At 39.7% G+C, this 19,294-nt stretch overlaps 2 protein-coding genes across 3 annotated transcripts; both read right to left on the minus strand.

Annotated features, from left to right (window-relative positions):
- Window positions 1-434: 434 nt before the first annotated feature.
- pklr (pyruvate kinase L/R) lies at window positions 435-10,075 on the minus strand. Of its 2 annotated transcripts, none has more exons than XM_048152870.1 (11): window positions 9,924-10,075; window positions 3,370-3,534; window positions 3,073-3,164; window positions 2,875-3,006; window positions 2,607-2,793; window positions 2,182-2,455; window positions 1,949-2,099; window positions 1,727-1,879; window positions 1,086-1,252; window positions 757-938; window positions 435-687 (listed from the first exon to the last, which is right to left on the minus strand). In XM_048152870.1, exons 2-11 carry the CDS (start codon window positions 3,506-3,508, stop codon window positions 581-583), a joined length of 1,584 nt encoding a protein of 527 aa, XP_048008827.1. In that variant the 5' UTR covers window positions 3,509-3,534; window positions 9,924-10,075; the 3' UTR covers window positions 435-580. The 2 variants fall into 2 exon arrangements, with proteins under 2 accessions (XP_048008827.1, XP_048008826.1); XM_048152869.1 differs by lacking the exon at window positions 9,924-10,075 and adding an exon at window positions 8,151-8,289.
- A 1,206-nt stretch (window positions 10,076-11,281) lies between these two features.
- Window positions 11,282-18,923, minus strand: LOC125243223 (cytochrome P450 11B, mitochondrial). Its single transcript, XM_048152697.1, has 9 exons — window positions 18,164-18,923; window positions 16,983-17,138; window positions 16,672-16,886; window positions 15,810-16,013; window positions 15,570-15,736; window positions 12,742-12,908; window positions 12,394-12,472; window positions 12,065-12,265; window positions 11,282-11,717 (listed from the first exon to the last, which is right to left on the minus strand). Exons 1-9 carry the CDS (start codon window positions 18,409-18,411, stop codon window positions 11,601-11,603), a joined length of 1,554 nt encoding a protein of 517 aa, XP_048008654.1. The 5' UTR covers window positions 18,412-18,923; the 3' UTR covers window positions 11,282-11,600.
- Window positions 18,924-19,294: the final 371 nt, after the last annotated feature.

Below are 19,294 nucleotides of genomic sequence, written 5' to 3' on the forward strand. Positions count from 1 at the left end.
TTGAAGCAAAGTGTATTGTGAAAAGCATTACATAAATAATATTGAGTTGCCTTGATGAACATGATGAAACCATTCAAATCTGATTTTTGGGATAAAGTCTCAATGTGATGGTCAGACATACATTTGTAAAAGCTTCACCATCATGATGAGTGTTTCCTGCTCTACTGACTATAATAGTGCAGATATATTTATTGATAAATGTGAATAATGATGGTTGCAACTTGGTTGATCACAGACCAGCTTTGACATTTGCAATATGATGCTGCAAAATGCCGTCCGAAAGGCATCCGACTAGTGCATGACTACATAGAAAAACAACATAAAAGCAGCAGTGGGAAGTGTGAACGGAGCAGGTTTCTGAAGCCGCTCTCGGCATGAGGACAAACACTGAAGGTAATTATCAGTTTTCATCACAGGAAAATAAAGACAGCACATATGACTCATTTCAATTTATTGCTATAGAAATGATACACATATGATGGTTGGAAGTGCAGCACAAGCAGAAATCAACACTGACGCTCTGTGGGTTAATTAGCATGGGCCTGTCAATCACAGACTCTGGCGAATCAGAGACTCGGGGTCAGGGCACAGTCACCGCCCTCATGATGTTGGTGTGTCCTGAACCGGGACTCCAACCGGTGACCACGATCACCATATCACCCGTACTGAAGAAACCCCGCGCTTTACCTGCCGAGAGACAGAAGTTAACACACACATACACGCTCACACACACACCTGCAGCTCGCTCACACTCACCGATGTCCATCGCAAATGTCACACGGTTGTCCACATCATCGGCCCAGACCTCAGCGGGCGTAGTTGGGAACAGGGCGGGGAAAACGCCGCGGAGCAGCTGTGATTGACGGGCCACCTGAACATTACGTGTCACGGCAATGATCGGACAGCGAGGACGATATCGAGATAATAAATGAGCCGACCTGCATGACAGACAGAGATACCTTTGAGCTAATTTGCTACATCTATAGTACCTAACAAAAACCTCCTAAAAACATCCTCATTTGTAAAAAATAAATGGTAAAACTGCATTAGTGTTCAGTGAGGGTGAGATTACAGTATTTGTGTACCTGCCGGAGGTGGTGAGGATGATGATGGCTCCAGCGCAGCATTTGAAGGATGACTCGACGGCTCCGATGGCCGTGACCTCTGTGGGGTCGGAGCTCAGAGGGGTCAAACGACGCAGCTCTTCAAACAACTGCTGATGAAAGATGGCCGCCTCAGCCTCACGGCAGATCTGAAACACACACACACAGACAGTGAGACAGCGGGTGACGTGGAGTTAAAGTGCACAGCAAAATGCTCAGAGTTAAATCGACTCTACTCAGATTACATATGGTCCCTCTCTAATGTTAAAGTAACACTGAAGCAGAGTGAAATTTAATGAGATAATTAAGTGAATTAAGTTATGATTGGGCATTAGTGATGAACACCTGCTGTTAACAAGCAGAATTACTGAAGAGAAACACAATAACTACAAAGGACTTCCAGCCACAGCCTTAGATGAAATCAACTGAAGATAAAAGACATTAAATCTCTCAAGATCTGATTAAACAACTCCACAAACAGAATATTATCTCATTAACTTTAACTCTGCTTCAGTGTTATTTTAACTCTATGTAGAGAGGGACCATATGTTCTCTGAGCAAAGTTGATTTAACTCTGGGGATTTTGCTGTATGGATTCCAGTGAAGGGTCAGAGGTCACGCACCGAGTGCATCATGGCAACAGCTTCAACAGGGAAGTTTCCTTTGGCCGTTTCTCCAGACAGCATGACGCAATCGGCTCCGTCCAGAACCGCATTAGCCACGTCGCTGCTCTCTGCGCGGGTGGGTCGTGCATGGTGCACCATACTCTCCAACATCTGAACACACACACTCAGTCAAGTCTCTGTCAATCAGTTGAACTGTTCAGGTCATTCCGTGTGTCACACCTGTGTGGCGCAGATCACCGGTTTCCCTGCAGAATTACAGCGTCCGATCATCATCTTCTGCGCGATGAAGACTTTCTCGGCCGGGATCTCGATGCCCAGGTCACCGCGGGCCACCATGATGCCGTCGCTCTCCTTCAGGATCTCCTCGAAACTGCGGAGAGAAATGAGGAGATGTGAGACGACAGAGCAGGAGCGAGCTGAGTACGAACAGTGTGTGTGTGTGTGTGTCTCACTTCTGAACACCCTGTCTGCTCTCCACTTTGCTGATTACTTTGATGTTTCGTCCTCTGTCCCCGAGCGCTGCCCTCACGGCCTTCACGTCCTCGGCTGAGCGGATGAAGGAGGCGAAAACGATGTCCACGTCCTGCTCCAAGCCAAACAGCAGGTCGGATCGGTCACGCTCGCTCACCGCCGGCAGGTTCACCAGCTCTGCTCCTGGCAGATTCACGCCTTTGCGACTTCCCAGAATCCCACCGTTCTCCACACGAGTCTCCACCCACGTGTCACCTGAGATGAGGAACGCTTCAGGCATCAGGGCGAAAAGACTGACTCTGACGATAACTGGTTCATTTGCTTCACTGTCATGAAAATAATCTCACAAAGCAACTTCTAACAGCTCACTGTATTTGTCGTATAAATATGAGCTGGTGTTTGTTACCGATCTCCAGGACTTTGAGAGCGAGGAGCCCGTCATCAATGAATATTCTGCTTCCTTTCTTGAGTACGCGGGTTAGGCTGGGATAATCCAACCAGATAACTGACCCGTCCGTCTTATCACGCTCCGCCTCTGAGGTCACGACCCGAACCGACGCTCCGCGCTGCAGCGTCACCTCAGCGTCCGCGCACTGTCACACACACAAACACACACACACCGTCTGAACACTGATTACACACACACACACACACTCCTTCAGAGAGTTTCGTACCCCTTTAACCAGCCCGGTGCGAATCTCCGGTCCTTTGGTGTCCAGTGCAATGGCCACAGGCCTGTAGTACAGTGGGTCAGAGGTCAGCGTCTCCACGGCCTCACGGATGTTACGGATCGTCTCACTGTGATACTAAGAGACATGTGTGAGACGCTGAACGTGAGTCGTAGAAAGACATACACACACACACACACTGACCTCATGAGAGCCGTGAGAGAAGTTGAGTCTGGCAATGTTCATTCCGGCCTTCACCATCTCCTGGAGTTTGGTGACGGAGCGGGAGGCGGGGCCTGAAACAGTAACATTACAGACTTTCATTGGAAAAGCACTGTGAGCAACATTTCTTATTAAATATACAATATTAATTTATTATATAAAATACAATACATTGATCGAAACTATTAAAATATATTAATACATCTCAAAATATAATTAATCTAAATAATATTAAATGTACTGCATATGATGCTGATTACAGTAGCCGCAGTGACTGACCGATGGTGCAGATGATGCTGGTGTTGCGTGCTGTGATCGGCTCCTGATCGATGTCCAGCAGACACAGATGCTCCAGGAACGTGTCGGCCATCGAGGCGTCCAGCTGCTGCTTCTGAATGAATGAGTCCGGCAAAGCCATGACGTCAGAGTAACGCCTGATACGGGCTGACGGACAGACAGAGAGACTGTGAGGAATGGACACTGACAGTAAACCTGTACAAAACCAGAGTCATGGTGTTCCAGAAGAAGGCCAGGACGAGAGGAGGAGAAGTCCTGGAGCAGCATTAGCTACACATCGAGATTTCAGCATCAGGGGACTTTAGTCTAGCTGAGTGTGGAGGGCATTTTATGCCATAAAATCACAGTATGGCCAATTAAAGCATGGATTAAATTATATCATGCAATCATGAAACCAATTCTACTGTACGGGAGTGAAATTTGGAGACAAATATAAAGTTTCAAATTTGGGATAAAAGTTTAATATAAAGAACACAACTGGATTTGCACAAAACTTTCTAAGGGCAAATAGAGGCAATGCCTGGGCTTCAACACAAAATAAAGCTGTTCATTTCAGTCAATCCCATTGAATCTATTAATGAAAGTGTCTCATCCTGTAAATATACTCACACTTAAACTAATTAACGAAACTCAAGCTAAATATCACTCCAACCACAGCCCTGAAATTTATAAAGAGATTGACAAACATAAAGTATAATTAAGATGAAAAATTTAACTAATTTGACCTCCAAACCAAACTCCAGTGTTATTCTGCCCTAAATAGAACCACAAAACTAGCAAATTACTTATAAATTAAACAATTAAAAGAAACTAATGCTTTCAAAATATTGACTCACTGGAATTCAAATACTTGAGTCTAGTGACTTTAATTGATGGTCGTCTCAGTGATTTCCTCCATCTTGTCTCTTGTATCACAACACACTCTCAGAATAAAATCATTCAAGTCAAGTCAGATTTATTTCTACAGTGCTTTATACAGTACAGATTGTTTCAAAGCAAAGTAATAAACAGGAAAATAACAGAATCAATGATGCAAACTTCATCAGATATGAGACAAATTTAGATTCAGGAGTAAAGCAGCTCTACAGAAGACAAGAGAGTCATTATTCAGATCAATTCAGATCAAGTTCTGTTCTCATCTGATAGTGTCAGTGCAGTCAGATCAAAATTATTACTGAATATTCACAATCTACTGATTATCTGGATGTGATTTCTTTTTATGACTTCACTGGATGTAGATGTTCGTGTGAGTGTTTGTCAAGGACGAACAAATAAAAAAGAAAACAGAACAGACAGAAGAGAGAAAGAACTTTGACACTGACAACACACTAAAGTGAGAAACACTTCTGACATCTGATTGAGAGAAAGACTGAAGAACATCAGCAAGGTCACAAAACAGAGACAGACAGAGAGAGAGTATATGTGTGTGTGTGTGTGTGTGTGTGTGTGTGTGTGTGTATATATATATATATATATATATATATATATATATATTCATACAACAGTTCTTTCTGGTTCTAGTGATAACAGCCCTCCTACCTTTTCACCGTTTGTATCTCTCTGCTTAAAGAGACTGTCATGGCGGCCGAGCAAATCCACCATTTTTTTTACAAATGCTACACTTGTTGTACCACGAAACTGTAGTTTAAGAGTTTTTAGGCGAGAATGTAGTTGTTTAGACCTGAAATATGTGACTCATATTTAATCGTATCGCTTATTTTACAATTTGTTTTCAGAGATGCGAGCTCCAGGCCATCAGCGGCCGTTCAGTGCTCGAGTACCCGCTGAGAACAGCTTCATCTCGGCCAGTGCTCCGGGGATTTGCCGCTGTGTCTTATAATGGTTAAACATGAGATATAATTAATTTTGGGTACATACAATGCGTAATCTTTGGTCTTATTAATATATTACTTGTTCCAGAGCAAATCTAATTGTGCTATGTTAAATTTGATCATTTAATATTAAGGCTATATTTAACTTACATATAGCATAGCATATTGGCTCCAACGAGACGGGAAATATCAGATGAAGACACTTCTCCGCTCTTTAAATACATAAAACATTAGCTTTTATAGACAAAGGCATTGAGCATTGAGCATTTTTTTTTCAAACATCAGATCTTTATTTACCTTTGCATTACAAACAAGCAACTGCATGCAGCACTTCTTTCATGATAGAGGTGGGGCGGGTTTATGAGGTTTGACTGACAGTTTGAGGATCCAATGGAGTTGAGAGGTTTTGTCACAAGCTCTTTAAAATGCTTTTCATTTGTAAAGGGTGACCGATAGCATTGATTTAAAAAAAAAAAAAATATAGGAAATATAGAGAAGCGAGGTTTCCACCTGACACTGACTATATATTCTTAACTGTGTAGCATTTATTTTAATACGTTGTACGTTTGACTGAATTGTACAATTTATTATGTTTAATTGTACAATTAATTTATAATGGCTACTGTTGCTCATTTAAATATTGTTGTTCAATAAATATTATTTTATATAAATATGTTGTATTTGGTATTGAGAAAGGGACTATTGGTGTGTAATATGGATTGAGGGAAAGTTACATTAATATGCCATTAGATGGCGGAAAAAATTCTATGAGTCAGTCGCAAGAGACTTTTAAATTGAAATGACGTTGTTTTAGCGCTATAATGTAGTGGAAAATTCCCTTAGCTGTGAAAAGGACAAATCAGTGTTGCCAAGTTTGCGTTTTTTCCGCAGAATTGGGCTACTTTTACACTATTGCCGTGGGATGTTTTTCATGTCCGCGGGTTGAATCGACCCAAAATAACATGATATTTAGTCCCTGGAATGCAAATTTTACCAGGGAAGCCCTGCCAAAAACACAAATTTTACCCCCCTGAAATGCCTTTGGGCTAGTTTTGGGCTAGTTTTGAGGAGCAATTGGGCGGGTTTTGTTGTGAAAACCTGGAAACCCTGGGACAAAGACAAAGATCGCTTTCCTCAGCGGACATTCAAATTTTTATTACATTTATATTATGGACATCGACCTGAAGAATGAATGTTATATCATGTTTAACGGTAACATATTACAGTAAATTTAGAGAAACTCTCTTTTTTTGAGAAACTCTCTTTCTCAAAAATAATGTACATAATACAATGAGTTTTAGTGAAGCGACTCAACATTCGTTACTAGTTCTGAAGTGACGTTATAGAATTAGTAACGGATCTTGGGCTCAACTGTTAAACTGTCAACTTGAGATTTGAATCAGTGGCGGAAGGAAGTAGTTCCTCACAAAAGAGGGTTTTAAAGACACTCCGTTGTTGTTTCTTATTTGTTTACACACTTGTGCTGTCGAGCTGTTGTATAAACACAATATCACACTTGTAGCTGTGCAATATGGCTGTATATCAGCACTGTGATTACCTACAGCCGAATCACAGCTGTGCTGATATACACACACATATATATATATATATACATTTACAAACTTTTATGTTAGATGAAATTAATCTCGATTAATCGATTTGACAGCACTAATTAATATAATATCTGTTTCCGCCCTGTAGTAAGGTACAACTGGGATAAAGGCGCCTTTGATTTTATTTTCCTCTAAACCACTAGATGGCACAAAAAACTTGCCGCAGCACTTTCCTAAACATCCGCTTTTCAAAATGTACGTGCAAATTTGTCTGATCCTTGAGGCAATCGCGGGCAGCAACGCAAAACTTGGTCTTATATTTGATTTTTTTTAAATGTTGATTTAAGTAGCAAATAAGAATCCATTAAATTAATGTTTGCATTTTCAGACAAAGGTCATTTTCAGTTTTGTTCAAGGTAATTCAAGCAACAGTTTTTCAATAACGGAAGAATATGTAAAAGTATGGTATTTGGGGTAAAAAGCGCCCCTGCTGTTGGGGCAAAAGACACAATAATTAACATGATAATGAATAGCTGGCTGACTTTTCCATTTCTTGACATGGTTAGATTCACATAGCAAATATCATATCAAATAATCAGATAATACCCATATTTATAATGAAACAATCATATTTTAAAATATATTAATCATATCATAATAAATATCATTTATTGGTACTACTGTAAATCTATATTAAATAGGCTATTATGGGATCTCCTTTAATGCTTTCAGAATCTTTACTTTTTAAAATAATTTTGTTTCTGTATTTCAGTATTTTTAAAATCTATTTTTATATTTTATACACATAGGACTATTTTAATGACAGTATATTTACTGAGCAAAATGAATTCTTTTATTTATCAAAATAAACAGAAAATAGTACAAACTTCTACAAGTATTCTAAGTTTGAACAAGTATTAACCTAGTCATTATTAAAAACATTTTATTTTAGCTAAAGTATTTGTATCAATACTGTATGCCTTTTACCCCATCACCACCTCATACATTTATAAGATTTTTAAACAAAATTAACCACTATATGATTTTTTTTTTTTTCACACAAAATATGTTGCTCCATCAATGTCCAATAAAAACATATATATTTTTCTTGCAATCATATTTTTGAGAGTAGTGAAAAGCACAATTTTTCTTAAGGTGTGCCTTTAGCCCCGTTGTACCCTAATATTTAAAAATTTAAGAATCAAAATGACATGCATTCTCTTGTAACATAGATTTGCCTGCATCATTTTCATGTTTCTTCCATGAAACACTAGTACAGTTTAGATCGGATCTCTGCGACAGTCAGAGAGAATCTTCATCATGTCTGCAGAGGTTTATCATCAGTATCAGAAGCTTCAGATCAGCAGAAGTTACTCACCACCCATCCTGACCGCCGCTGACCACCGCACACACTGACCGCCTCTCTCTCTCGCACACGCTTTATTCAGTCCAGTGTTCAGCTCAGTGTGTTTACACTTCAATCCTGATTCTAAAAATGACCATCCAGACTTTGTCCTTACTAAAGATATACAGGCCGAAAGATGAATGAACCTCATTTAACACTAAAAACAGAGAATCTGCTGAGCCAAACATCTGTGCTTCAGTTTGTCTCTCACAATATTAACAAAATCTGAGGGATTCAGATATGAACGAGACTGATAATGACTCTACTGTCTTCTGTAGAGCTGCTTTACTGATGAAACTGAGTTTGTTTCATAACTGATGAAGTTTGCAACACTGTGATACCTTTTTATTCGCAGGATTCATGAGGATGATAAATGTGTCTTTGCTCTTTTTACCCACAATAATCTGAAGCAGCACAACTGTTTTCAAAATAGATTATTTTATCATGAATGTTTCTTGAGCAGCAAATCAGCATATTAGAATGATTTCTGAAGGATCATATGATCATCTGATCCTTTAGTTATTATACTTTTTCAAATTTTTGTTTGAATTATTTTATATAAAAATAAAATGAATTAATATATAATTATATAAAAATAAATACATTTTAATTGCATTTATTCACTGCAAATCTATATTTTTTTTTGCAGTGAATAAGTATAATTAAAATTTAATTAATGTATGGGAAATTTAAGGGAAAACAAGACTATATTTCTGACTCCATTGTTCTCATTTTAAACACAAACTCCTTTAATTTTGATAAAATATTTTAGAAAACAATTTAATGTCTTATGCAAATGTACTTTGATTCAAGAAAGTTTAGATATTTGTACTGGAAAATATCTGAGTAAGAACATTTTCGCAGTGTTTTTATGCTTACTAGTTAAAACATACTATATTTTCTTTTTCTTTTGTCCAGTCAAACGCTCTTTTGAATGAAAACGTCCCTCTAAAACCACCTGCTTCTGACTAGTAGTGAATCAGCGGTGACATTAATGATAAAAGTGTTTAAAAAGAAAAGGAGTTTAAGTAGAAGTTTTACAACAGCAGATTTGAGTTGCTGTGTAAACATCGTCATATGTTCATATTTAAAGCTTCGATCACTATAGTGAGTTGATTATGAAGACCTTTGACCTCTGAGCAGACACTGAACCACTGTGTGACACCAGCAACAAAAGCCATCAAATGTTCAGATCCTTCTTCACATCCCGTCTGGAGCAGAGCAGCTCGAACATCAGCTAAACATCTGCTTTTGTGTTCCTCAGGATAAAGTCACACAAGTTTGAACGATCATCTCAGAATGTTGTTTGTTGAATTGTTCTTATCAGTGGTGTATCAGTACAGAATGACAGTAATAAAGTCACAGTGTTTGCAGTGACTAACGCTGGTAGTAAATCAGTAGCTAGAGGACAAATAAACCTTTGTGCAGAAACAGAAACACTGGAGCAGCTCGGATTCACTGGAACAAAAACAAACTGGAGCAAAAACAGACAATAACGTGCTTTTACTTCTGCTGTTCCTGACTAAATGATCTGCTAAAAAAGATTGAATTATATCAGACTGAGATCTGGAGGAGCATCAGATCTATTCCTATGACTCACTTTAGGTCATGAACACTGAAACAAAAGATGAACTTTGGCCAGGAAAGAAATAATTATGTAAGAAGTTTTTCCAAGGTTTCAGAGTCTGAGATCAACAAAAACACACTGACATGAAGATCAGAATAAGACGGACGGACGTCTCCTACCTGAGCTTGGTGTCTCGGTGTCTCCAGCCGGAGCTCAAGACGTCTGAAGATACGCCGGTCATCTGCAGCGCCACCTAAAGGACTCAGACTGATGAATACGACTCAATGGTCAAGGTCAAAGTTTGATTCATCTGAACACGGAGGGATGGACTCTCACACACACACACGATCGCTCTTCAAAACATGTTTATTTAGTCAGAATCATAGCACTTTAACAGCAGAAGAATCTTGACATCATGTATTGATTCTCCATATGATCCAGAACAAACACTTAAATGTTCATCTGCTCTAGATCAAGGCACTGATTCAGATGGTTATTGCATTTCAAATAAATTTCCTTTTTTAATAGTGCATTGCATTTTTTGTAGCATCTTTAAATATATAAAAATGATATGCTTTTACCCATTTTCACAATAAAATTGGTAACACACTTTAAGTATAATTTCTAAAAACATAGGTAACACTTTATAATAACTGCACACTATGAAGCATTAGTTAAGCATTAGTTAATAGTTATTTCATCACTTATAAAGCATTAATAGACATTAGTAAGTAGTTTATAAATACAGCTATAATTGCTTTATTCTTGATTTATAAGCATATCTATAATGTGTTTAATAATTGTAATTTCATACTTTATTAATAATCAATTTATTATTTCTAAATTAAGTATTACATTATTTACAAACCAGTTATTTAGGAGTCGTCAGTAGTTCATTTAGTAAGTGTAAGTAAATGATTAATAAACTATTTAAACATTCATTTATACATCTTATTATTTAGACACATAGTAATAGTTACTTAGTGTGTTAGTAAATGTTTTATTAACACATATTCCTACTGCAATTCATGATTAATTCAGGTAGTTATAAAACATTTAGAAGCAGTCAGTTAACTATTTTTGTGAGCTCATCTAAAGTGAGGACTATTTATGCTTTGTAAAGCTTTTATAAATGAGATTTAAAGGTTCAGTGATCTTCTGCACTGCTGTTCTCTAATGTTTTAAAGTTAGTACCGAGGTAGTTTTGACACTAGGAATATGTTAATAAAGCATTTATTAACACAAAGAGTAACTAATACTATATATCTAAATAATAAGATGCATAAATGTACATTTAAATATTGTATTAATCATTTACTTACACTTCCTAAATGATCTTATGAACCACTGACAACTCCTAAATTACTGGTTTGTGAATAATGTAATACATAATTTAGAAATGATAAATTGATCATTAATAAAGTATGAAAATACAATTATTAAACTCATTATAGATATGCTTATAAATCAAGAACAAAGCATTTATAGCTGTATTTATAAATGGCTTACTAATGTCTATTAATGCTTTATAAATGATGAATTGACTATTTACTAATGCTTAACTAATGCTTCATAGTGTGAGTTATTCTAAAGTGTTACCAAAACATATTTCAGAAAAATACTTAGTTAAATTTCTGTGTACTTATTTGAACTTTGTAACAAATATATTTTATATTTTAATCTGTATGCTCAAAATGATCACATTTATAAAACATACATTATTCAATATCCTGAAGTACATTTTAAGTTAAATTTGAGTGTTTTTTACTTATTCATGCTTGCAGATGAAGGTGCTGCTGATGGTGTCGGTCGATCTCAAACTGCAGTGATTGATTGATTGATTGATTGATTGGTTGTTAATGTGAGAGTGTGGTGAAGGTGATTCTGGGCGGAGACTCGGGCTGCAGTATGAGTGTGTATTTAGTGTTCAGCTCTTCTCTGGATGAAACTGTCAGTCTGAAGTTCCTCAGAATCTACAAACAAAAAGAAACATATATCATCATCATCATCATCATCATCATCATCACCAGTTAACATGATATACTCAAGCACAACATGTCCCTGAACCTGAAACAAAAATGTGTGGGATTTACTTTGAAACAATTTCCACTCACAAATTGCTAGTAAATTTCACTTATAATTACACAGAAACGGCAAGTAACACACTGAATTACACACGGAAAGACTGAAGTAGTATTTTCTTCAAATTTTTTCTTTCTTCAAAATATTTTCTTTCTTCAAAATTTGCTGTGACTCGATCGTCGTTTCTCTGTGATTTCCCCAGGTCATGGTCAGGATCATGTGTTGTTCGTAAACTCACGTGCAGTAACAGCAGCTGCATCTCGTTCTCTGCGATCCTGCGGCCCACACACTGTCTGGACCCGAAGCCGAACGCCAGCGAGCGGAAACCTCCTCCAGAACCCGTCTCAGCTCCGGCCCAGCGGCTCGGCTCGAAGCGCTCCGGACTCTCGAACACCTCGTGACTCCGGCCCAGAGGATACAGACACACCTGCACCAGCGTCTGAAACCACCGGGTCACATGATGGATGTTGAGATTCACATTTTACCCTCATGTTGTTCTGGTTATTACTTTTGCTTATAAATGCATACGTGTTTACAGTCAGACGTGTGTCTGTGTGTTTGTCTCACCCCTGCCGGCACATGGTAGTTCTGGAGGACGATGTCTCGAACCGGATACCTCTGGACGGAGATTCCCACCGGATACAGCCTGAAACACACAAACTCTCTCAGTGTCTGAAATCATTGTGAGACAAGAACTTCTTCCTCTAGAAACAGAGATGAAGAGAGGAAACTTAATGTAAACAACTGAATGTTACTATTATGACTCTTTACTGGTGCTTTTATGGGGCTCTTTTGTCCTTTTTGGAACTTGGACACTGTCATGGGCAACAGGGCATTCTGTTATTTTCCTGTTTATTACTGTGAAGCTGCTTTGAAATGATCTGTATTGTATAAAGCTGACTTGACTTTTATTACCTCAGTGTTTCCTTCACGGTTCCTTTCAGCAGTGGCGCCCCCTGCAGGGCCTTCTGGGGGTTTCCTGATGCCTGTTGCCATGACGACAGCACCTGCGCTCGCACACGCTCCTGCACGTCAGGGTTGCGCGCCAACTCAAAGAGAGCAAACTGCAGCGGGATGGCGGTCTGAATGATTGAATGTTCACAAAACACATTATTTCTCCATTGTTGCAGCTCCTCTCTTCCCAGTCTGTCAGTAACGCTCTGTTTAGTTCCTGTCTCTATGAAGCCCCTCCTTCTGAAAAGCACAATGTGCTCTGATTGGTCGGCTGGAGCAGTTTGTTGTGATTGGTGTTTGGGAAATGTCCCGCCCCTTACCATAACCGCCAGTTTCAACACACTATTAACTAACTCAACCAGGCCCCGCCCCTTTATTCTGCATATTAATTATTTAAATGAGGAATATTGTGAAGAAAACTCAAGACTCAAGAAACAGTAACACTAGGGTCTTTCGCACCGAATAGTTTTAGGAACTCAGTTTCCCGGGAACTAATTTCTCCCCGGGACATGTTCCTGGTTGCATTCGCACCGGGAATAGGAACTCTGAAGCGTCCGACAGTGGCGTCTTTAAGCGCGGCATTTACAAACACTAAAAACCGGTGGATGGAGGACGCTGTGATCAGAGCTGTGTTTGTTGTGTGTCGTAGGTTTCATGATAATGGAGATGGAATGTAAACGCATAATTTTCACGACTGAAAGAGCAAAATGTGGGGCTAAGAGATGAAATCTACTATGACAACTTTCAGTATTACATATCATCAAGGCAGAGAAAATAACACAACCCTGCAGGCAACAGGTAAATGCCGTTATCAATGTTTTCCGTGTTTGTGACCCTGCTCTGAAGTAGGAGCTAATTTAGTTACCTCAAAAGGAGTTCCTAGAACTAAAATCGTTCCTAGATCCTGCAGCGCAAACACAGCTAAATCCTGGTACTTCAGCCAATAGTTCTAGGAACTATGAAAAGGTTCCTCCGGTGTGAAAGCCCCTACTGATATAGAGAGATATTTGCAGAGCTTTTTCATGCTCAAACAGCAACATTATACATTAAAGAAAGATGGACATGGAAGAAATCTGAATAGGTCCTTCTTCATTCATCATTTACTCTCATGTCATTCCAAACCCATAAGATTTTGCTTCATCTTCGACAAACTTTGAAGCATCTGAATTTTCAACACTAGATACTATTAGTGCTACTGATGCCCTTTTCTCGACTCTAACATTTTGTTTCAAAAACTTTTACCCTTTTCTTACACAGAACAACCTCCTGGACAACAACAGTTTTGTTTCAAAAGCGGACACTCAACTGAGACTGCTCTCGGTTATTGAAGCTCTGAGACTGGCAAGAGCAGCTCCCAAATCATCAGTGCTCATCTTGCTGGATCTGTCTGCTGCTTCTGACACGGCTAACCACCAGATCCTCCTGTCAACCCTCAATATGAAGGGCATCTCAGGAACTGCCTCTCAGGTAGGTTCTTCAGGGTGTCTTGGAGGGGTGAGGTGTCTAAGTCACAACATCTAGCTACTGGAGTGCCTCAGGGCTCGGTGCTTGGACCGCTTCTCTTCTCCATCTACATGTCTTCACTAGAATCTGTCATTCAGGAAAATGGTTTTTCCTATCACTGCTTTGTTGAAGACACACAACTCAACCTCTCATTCCAGCCAGATGATCTGACAGCAGCTGCTCGTGTCTCAGCCTGCCTGACAGACATTTCTTGCTGGATGATGGACCACCACCTTCAACTCAACCTTGTGAAGACAGAATTGCTTGTGGTCCCGGCCAACCCAACACTTCATCACAACTTCTCCATACAGCTAGGTACATCATCTATAACTCCATCCAGGAACTTTGGAGTTGTTATTGATGATCAATTGAACTTCACAGACCACATTGCCAGAACTGGTCTTGCAGATTTGCCTTATACAACATTAGGAAGATCAGGCCCTTTCTATCTGAGCATTCCACACAACTCCTTGTCCATATTCTTGTTCTATCCAGACTGGACTATTGTAATGCTCTCTCGGCAGGCCTTCCAACATACACTGTCAAAACTTTATAGCTTATCCAGAATGCTGCAGCGAGAGTGGTCTTTAACAAGCCGTAAAGAACGCACGTCACACCTCTCCTCATAAACTTGCAATTGCAGTTGCGAATTGCCGCTCGCATCAAATTCAAGGCACTGATGTCTGCCCTCAGAACAACCACTGGTTCTGCACCCCTATACCTAAACTCATTACTTCAGACTGATGTGTCCTCCAGAAGCTTGCGTTCTACAAGTGAATCCCAAAGAGGCACAAAATCACTTTCACAGACCTTTACCTGGACTGTTTCCTGCTGGTGGAATGACCTGCCTAACTCAACCCGAGCTGCCAATTCTTTAGCCATTATCAAGAAACGGCTGAAGATGCATCTTTTCCATCAACACTTGACCCATTTATAACAACACTTACTATACTTTATATCTATTAAAAAACACCTTGCTCTGTGTACTGTGCCTGACTCATTGGGACTGGTCACAGCACTTACATATTGTTGCCCTATTGTCTTCTATTATTTTCCTCAGTTGTAAGTCTTTTTGGATAAAAGTGTCTACTAAATGATTAAAGGGGTGAACAGACTTTCAATGGAGGAACAGAAATCTCTCAGATTTCATTAAAAAATATCTTCATTTGTGTTCTGAAGATGAAGGAAAGTCTTATGGGTTTGGCACGACATGAGGGCAAGTAAATGATGACAGAATTTTCTTTATTTTCCTTCTTTAAAGTTGTTGTAAGTATGTGAGTTTGTACCGTATCGACTCCACCGGCCATCAGTTCGGTGATGTTGGCTTTGATCAGCTCTAACGATAACTGCCCCGCCTCCATCAGCTGCCCCAGCACACCCTGGAAACGCCCGTCAGATCCTCCGGACGCCCCCGCCTGCAGACGCTGATACCCCCGCTGGATGCGCGCCTCCGCTGCAAACACACACACACCTATAAACACACACACACAACAACAGATCACACGCTGTGTGCGCGACGGACGCACCGTGACTGAAGATGTGGTCCCATGCAGTGGCGTGTTGCGTCCACAGGGGGGCGCGCAGGTGCAGCAGCAGGCGGGGCGGCAGGTACAGCAGCGGCGGCGTCGTGGCCAGCATGCGCTCAACGGCCCAGATGAAGTGCTCCGACTCTTCAGACGGAGAGGACGAGAAGAGACCGATGCGTTCTCCGTACAGAACGTGGCAGCTCGCTGCAGACAGAGACGTGAGAAATCAAATCTATCCTACGATCTTACTGTGAACAATTCAGTTTTTTTACCTGGTCATTTCATAACTGGACTTCTCTCTATGACTGATCAATCATTTAGTCCGTTTAAACTCCGCCTCTTTCTTACAGTCACTGCAAGCTCGCATTCAGATCCGCCTCCACTTTTGAGAGCCACGCCCACATCTCAACATCCAATCAACAACCAGCGTCCCAACCAAAATATCTTCCCCTCCCTCCTGCAGCCACATCTCTTCTCTGATGACGAGGGCGGGGCAACCTGTCACTCACATGAGATCCGCCAATAGCAAACCACAACCATCCAATCAATTCCCCACAGAGAAAATCAAGCCCCGCCCTACATTTGTTCTTGTTTGAGAAGCGCTTCACTCAGATATACGACACAATAGAGAAGATGAGCGAAACTTCCCTTTCAAAGTAAAGGCTGTGAAATAAACATTCGAAGATTCAGGATGCATGAATCAGGAAATCAGCCAATCAGAAGCCTGTCATGACTTTGGAAGGCGGGGTTTAGGCATATGATTGCATAATCTACAGCAGAGACTCTTTGATCATATATGAAGATTAAGTTCATTACAAAAATTTATACAAGATTTGCATTTAAACTCAATAGGATTGCTGACCTTCCAGGGCAAAGCGGAAGAGGTCAGGACTAGGGTCAAGGGTCATGCTGCGCTGACCCTTCTCCCCCACCCCCTCCGACTCCACCCGCTGTCGCAGTGAACGGCAGAAGTCCTGCGCCACGTCGTCCAGCAGAGGAAGGAAGCGTCGCACGGCCGAAGCCATCATCACCTCCTTGTTCAACAGCAGCCTGTCGGCGCGCCACTCTGTCCCGTTCCTGCACACACACACACACACACTTCAGCCATGTTTGTAGTTTTTAACACTTTTTATTCATGTTTGTAGTTCTAATCACACATCCACACACACTGACTTGAGAAAGACGCCCTTGCTGTGTCTGCGAGTCTCTCGGTGCATCGCCCAGGGCTGTAGGGTCATGCGGCGCGGGTGGAGGCCCTCGGAGCGGAAGAGCTCGCTGGTGTCCGTCGGCAGCATGATGTTCACGGTGCTCTGAGAGCCCAGATTCTCTCTGAGAGAGAGAGAGAGAGAGTCATCAGATCCACAGCTGGATTCATAGATGAAGCCAATGAAATTCTGGCTTCCAACAATTATGAAAACAAGATAATCGCAATTACTGTGATGCCTTGTTGTTATAAATCCAGTGTTAAAAAAGTATCTAAATATTATATAGGCTATTATTTATTTTATTCATTTTGACTGGATATTTTGGAAATCTGGAAGGTGTATATAAATGATTGAATTTTTAATAATGAAATTGTGTGTGAAACTGTAATATGCGCAGTTAAAATATAAAACCAAATGCTGAATTTCAGAACCCCAAAAATTCAATAAACTCTGCAAAAAAATATTTCTGGTTTTCTGAGAAATTATTTGCCAATGGGGTCAGAAAAATAAACTTAATTTAAAGAGATTTTTTTTTTTACTCTAAACATGCTGAAATTCGATATGTTTTTCATTAATCAAAACTCAATATCTTCAGTCATTTTGCTTCTTCAGTTAATGTATCTTGATTTAAGAATGTTTAGATATTTGTGCTGGAAAACAAACAGAAACACTGAGGAAGAACATCATTTTTTTTGCAGTTTAATGTATTAAAATTCATGCCCTGAAAATAAAATGCATTAAAATGCAATCACTGTTAATGCAATGGATTCTTTTCAGTTACACATGCTGTTCTGTTTCAAGGACGTTTATCATTCGTTTAGTTTGAGAACAGTTTAATTATATTAAAAAAATTCAAGGAAAATCAATGAAACAAATGCAGCATATTCAATCATGTTCAATAATTGTGATCTCAATATTGACAGAAATAATCATGATTATGATTTATTGCCATAATTGAGTAAATAAGATTGTTCAGAATATCTGATGTCATTTTGTTCATGAAGTCCCACAGTGCAGCTGATCTTTGTATTTGCTGTCCTGACTGGATATTTAACCTTCATGAAGATGTTTGGGACTGATTTGTTGATAATAAGAATGTTTGGAGCATCAGCTTAAGCTCATCGGAGCAGTGCCGTGAGGCTGCTGTACCTGTAAATGGGTCCCAGCTGTCTGAAGGTGTTCTCCATGTGCTTGTGAAGGAGGCTGAATCTTCCCTCCTTCCAGAAGCGCAGCAGGTTGATCCAGCCGTTGCTGCCGGTGTGAGGAATCTCCTGGAAGCCCCGCACTGCTCTCCTCCGCACCGGTGGCTCCGCATCCTCTCTCCGCCCGGCCGGCCGGACACACAGAGACCGGGAGGCTGTGGAAGACGCCCGCGGACGCACGGATGAGGCCAGCATGCTGCCGCTCTCTGGCTGGATCCCGCGGCGCTCCGCATCCCTTTAACACACATCAGTGGTTCCTGTCTCTCTCTCCCGCTCTGTCCTTCACAGCACCATGAGTTACTGTCACATCAGGTCAAAGTTCAAGAGAAAAACAACACATCAGCTGGAGAGAGAGGTCAGGTCACCGGCTGACTTTCATTTCCATAAAGAGAACAATCACAGAAAACACACACAAGATACTCCAACACTTTGGAAGCCATTTCTGCTACACAAGAAAAAACAAATCATGCTTTTGTAAATAATTATGACATAAAAAGTTGAAATTATGACATAGTCATTATGACATACTAAATCATAATTATAAAGATTAAAAAGTTTAAATTATGGCTTGAAGTCATAATTATGATATAGAAAGTTGTCATTTCGACTTTTGAATATCATAATTGACCTTTTAAGTCGATTATGACTTTTCATCTCATAATTATGATTTAGTGTGGCATAATTTTGACTTTTCATTTCATAATTATGATTTAGTGTGGCATAATTTTGACTTTTCATCTCATAATTATGATTTTTAGTATGGCATAATTTTGATTTTTCATCTCATAATTATGATTTAGTGGCATAAATTTGACTTTTCATCTCATAATTATGATTTAGTGGCATAAATTTGACTTTTCATCTCATAATTATGATTTAGTATGGCATAATTTTGACTTTTCATCTCATAATTATGATTTTTAGTATGGCATAATTTTGATTTTCATCTCATAATTATGATTTAGTATGGCATAAATTTGACTTTTCATCTCATAATTATGATTTAGTATGGCATAATTTTGACTTTTCATCTCATAATTATGATTTTTAGTATGGCATAATTTTGATTTTTCATCAT

This window comes from Megalobrama amblycephala, linkage group LG13, assembly GCF_018812025.1.
Source record: "Megalobrama amblycephala isolate DHTTF-2021 linkage group LG13, ASM1881202v1, whole genome shotgun sequence".
In the NCBI taxonomy this organism is placed as follows: Eukaryota; Metazoa; Chordata; class Actinopteri; order Cypriniformes; family Xenocyprididae; genus Megalobrama; species Megalobrama amblycephala.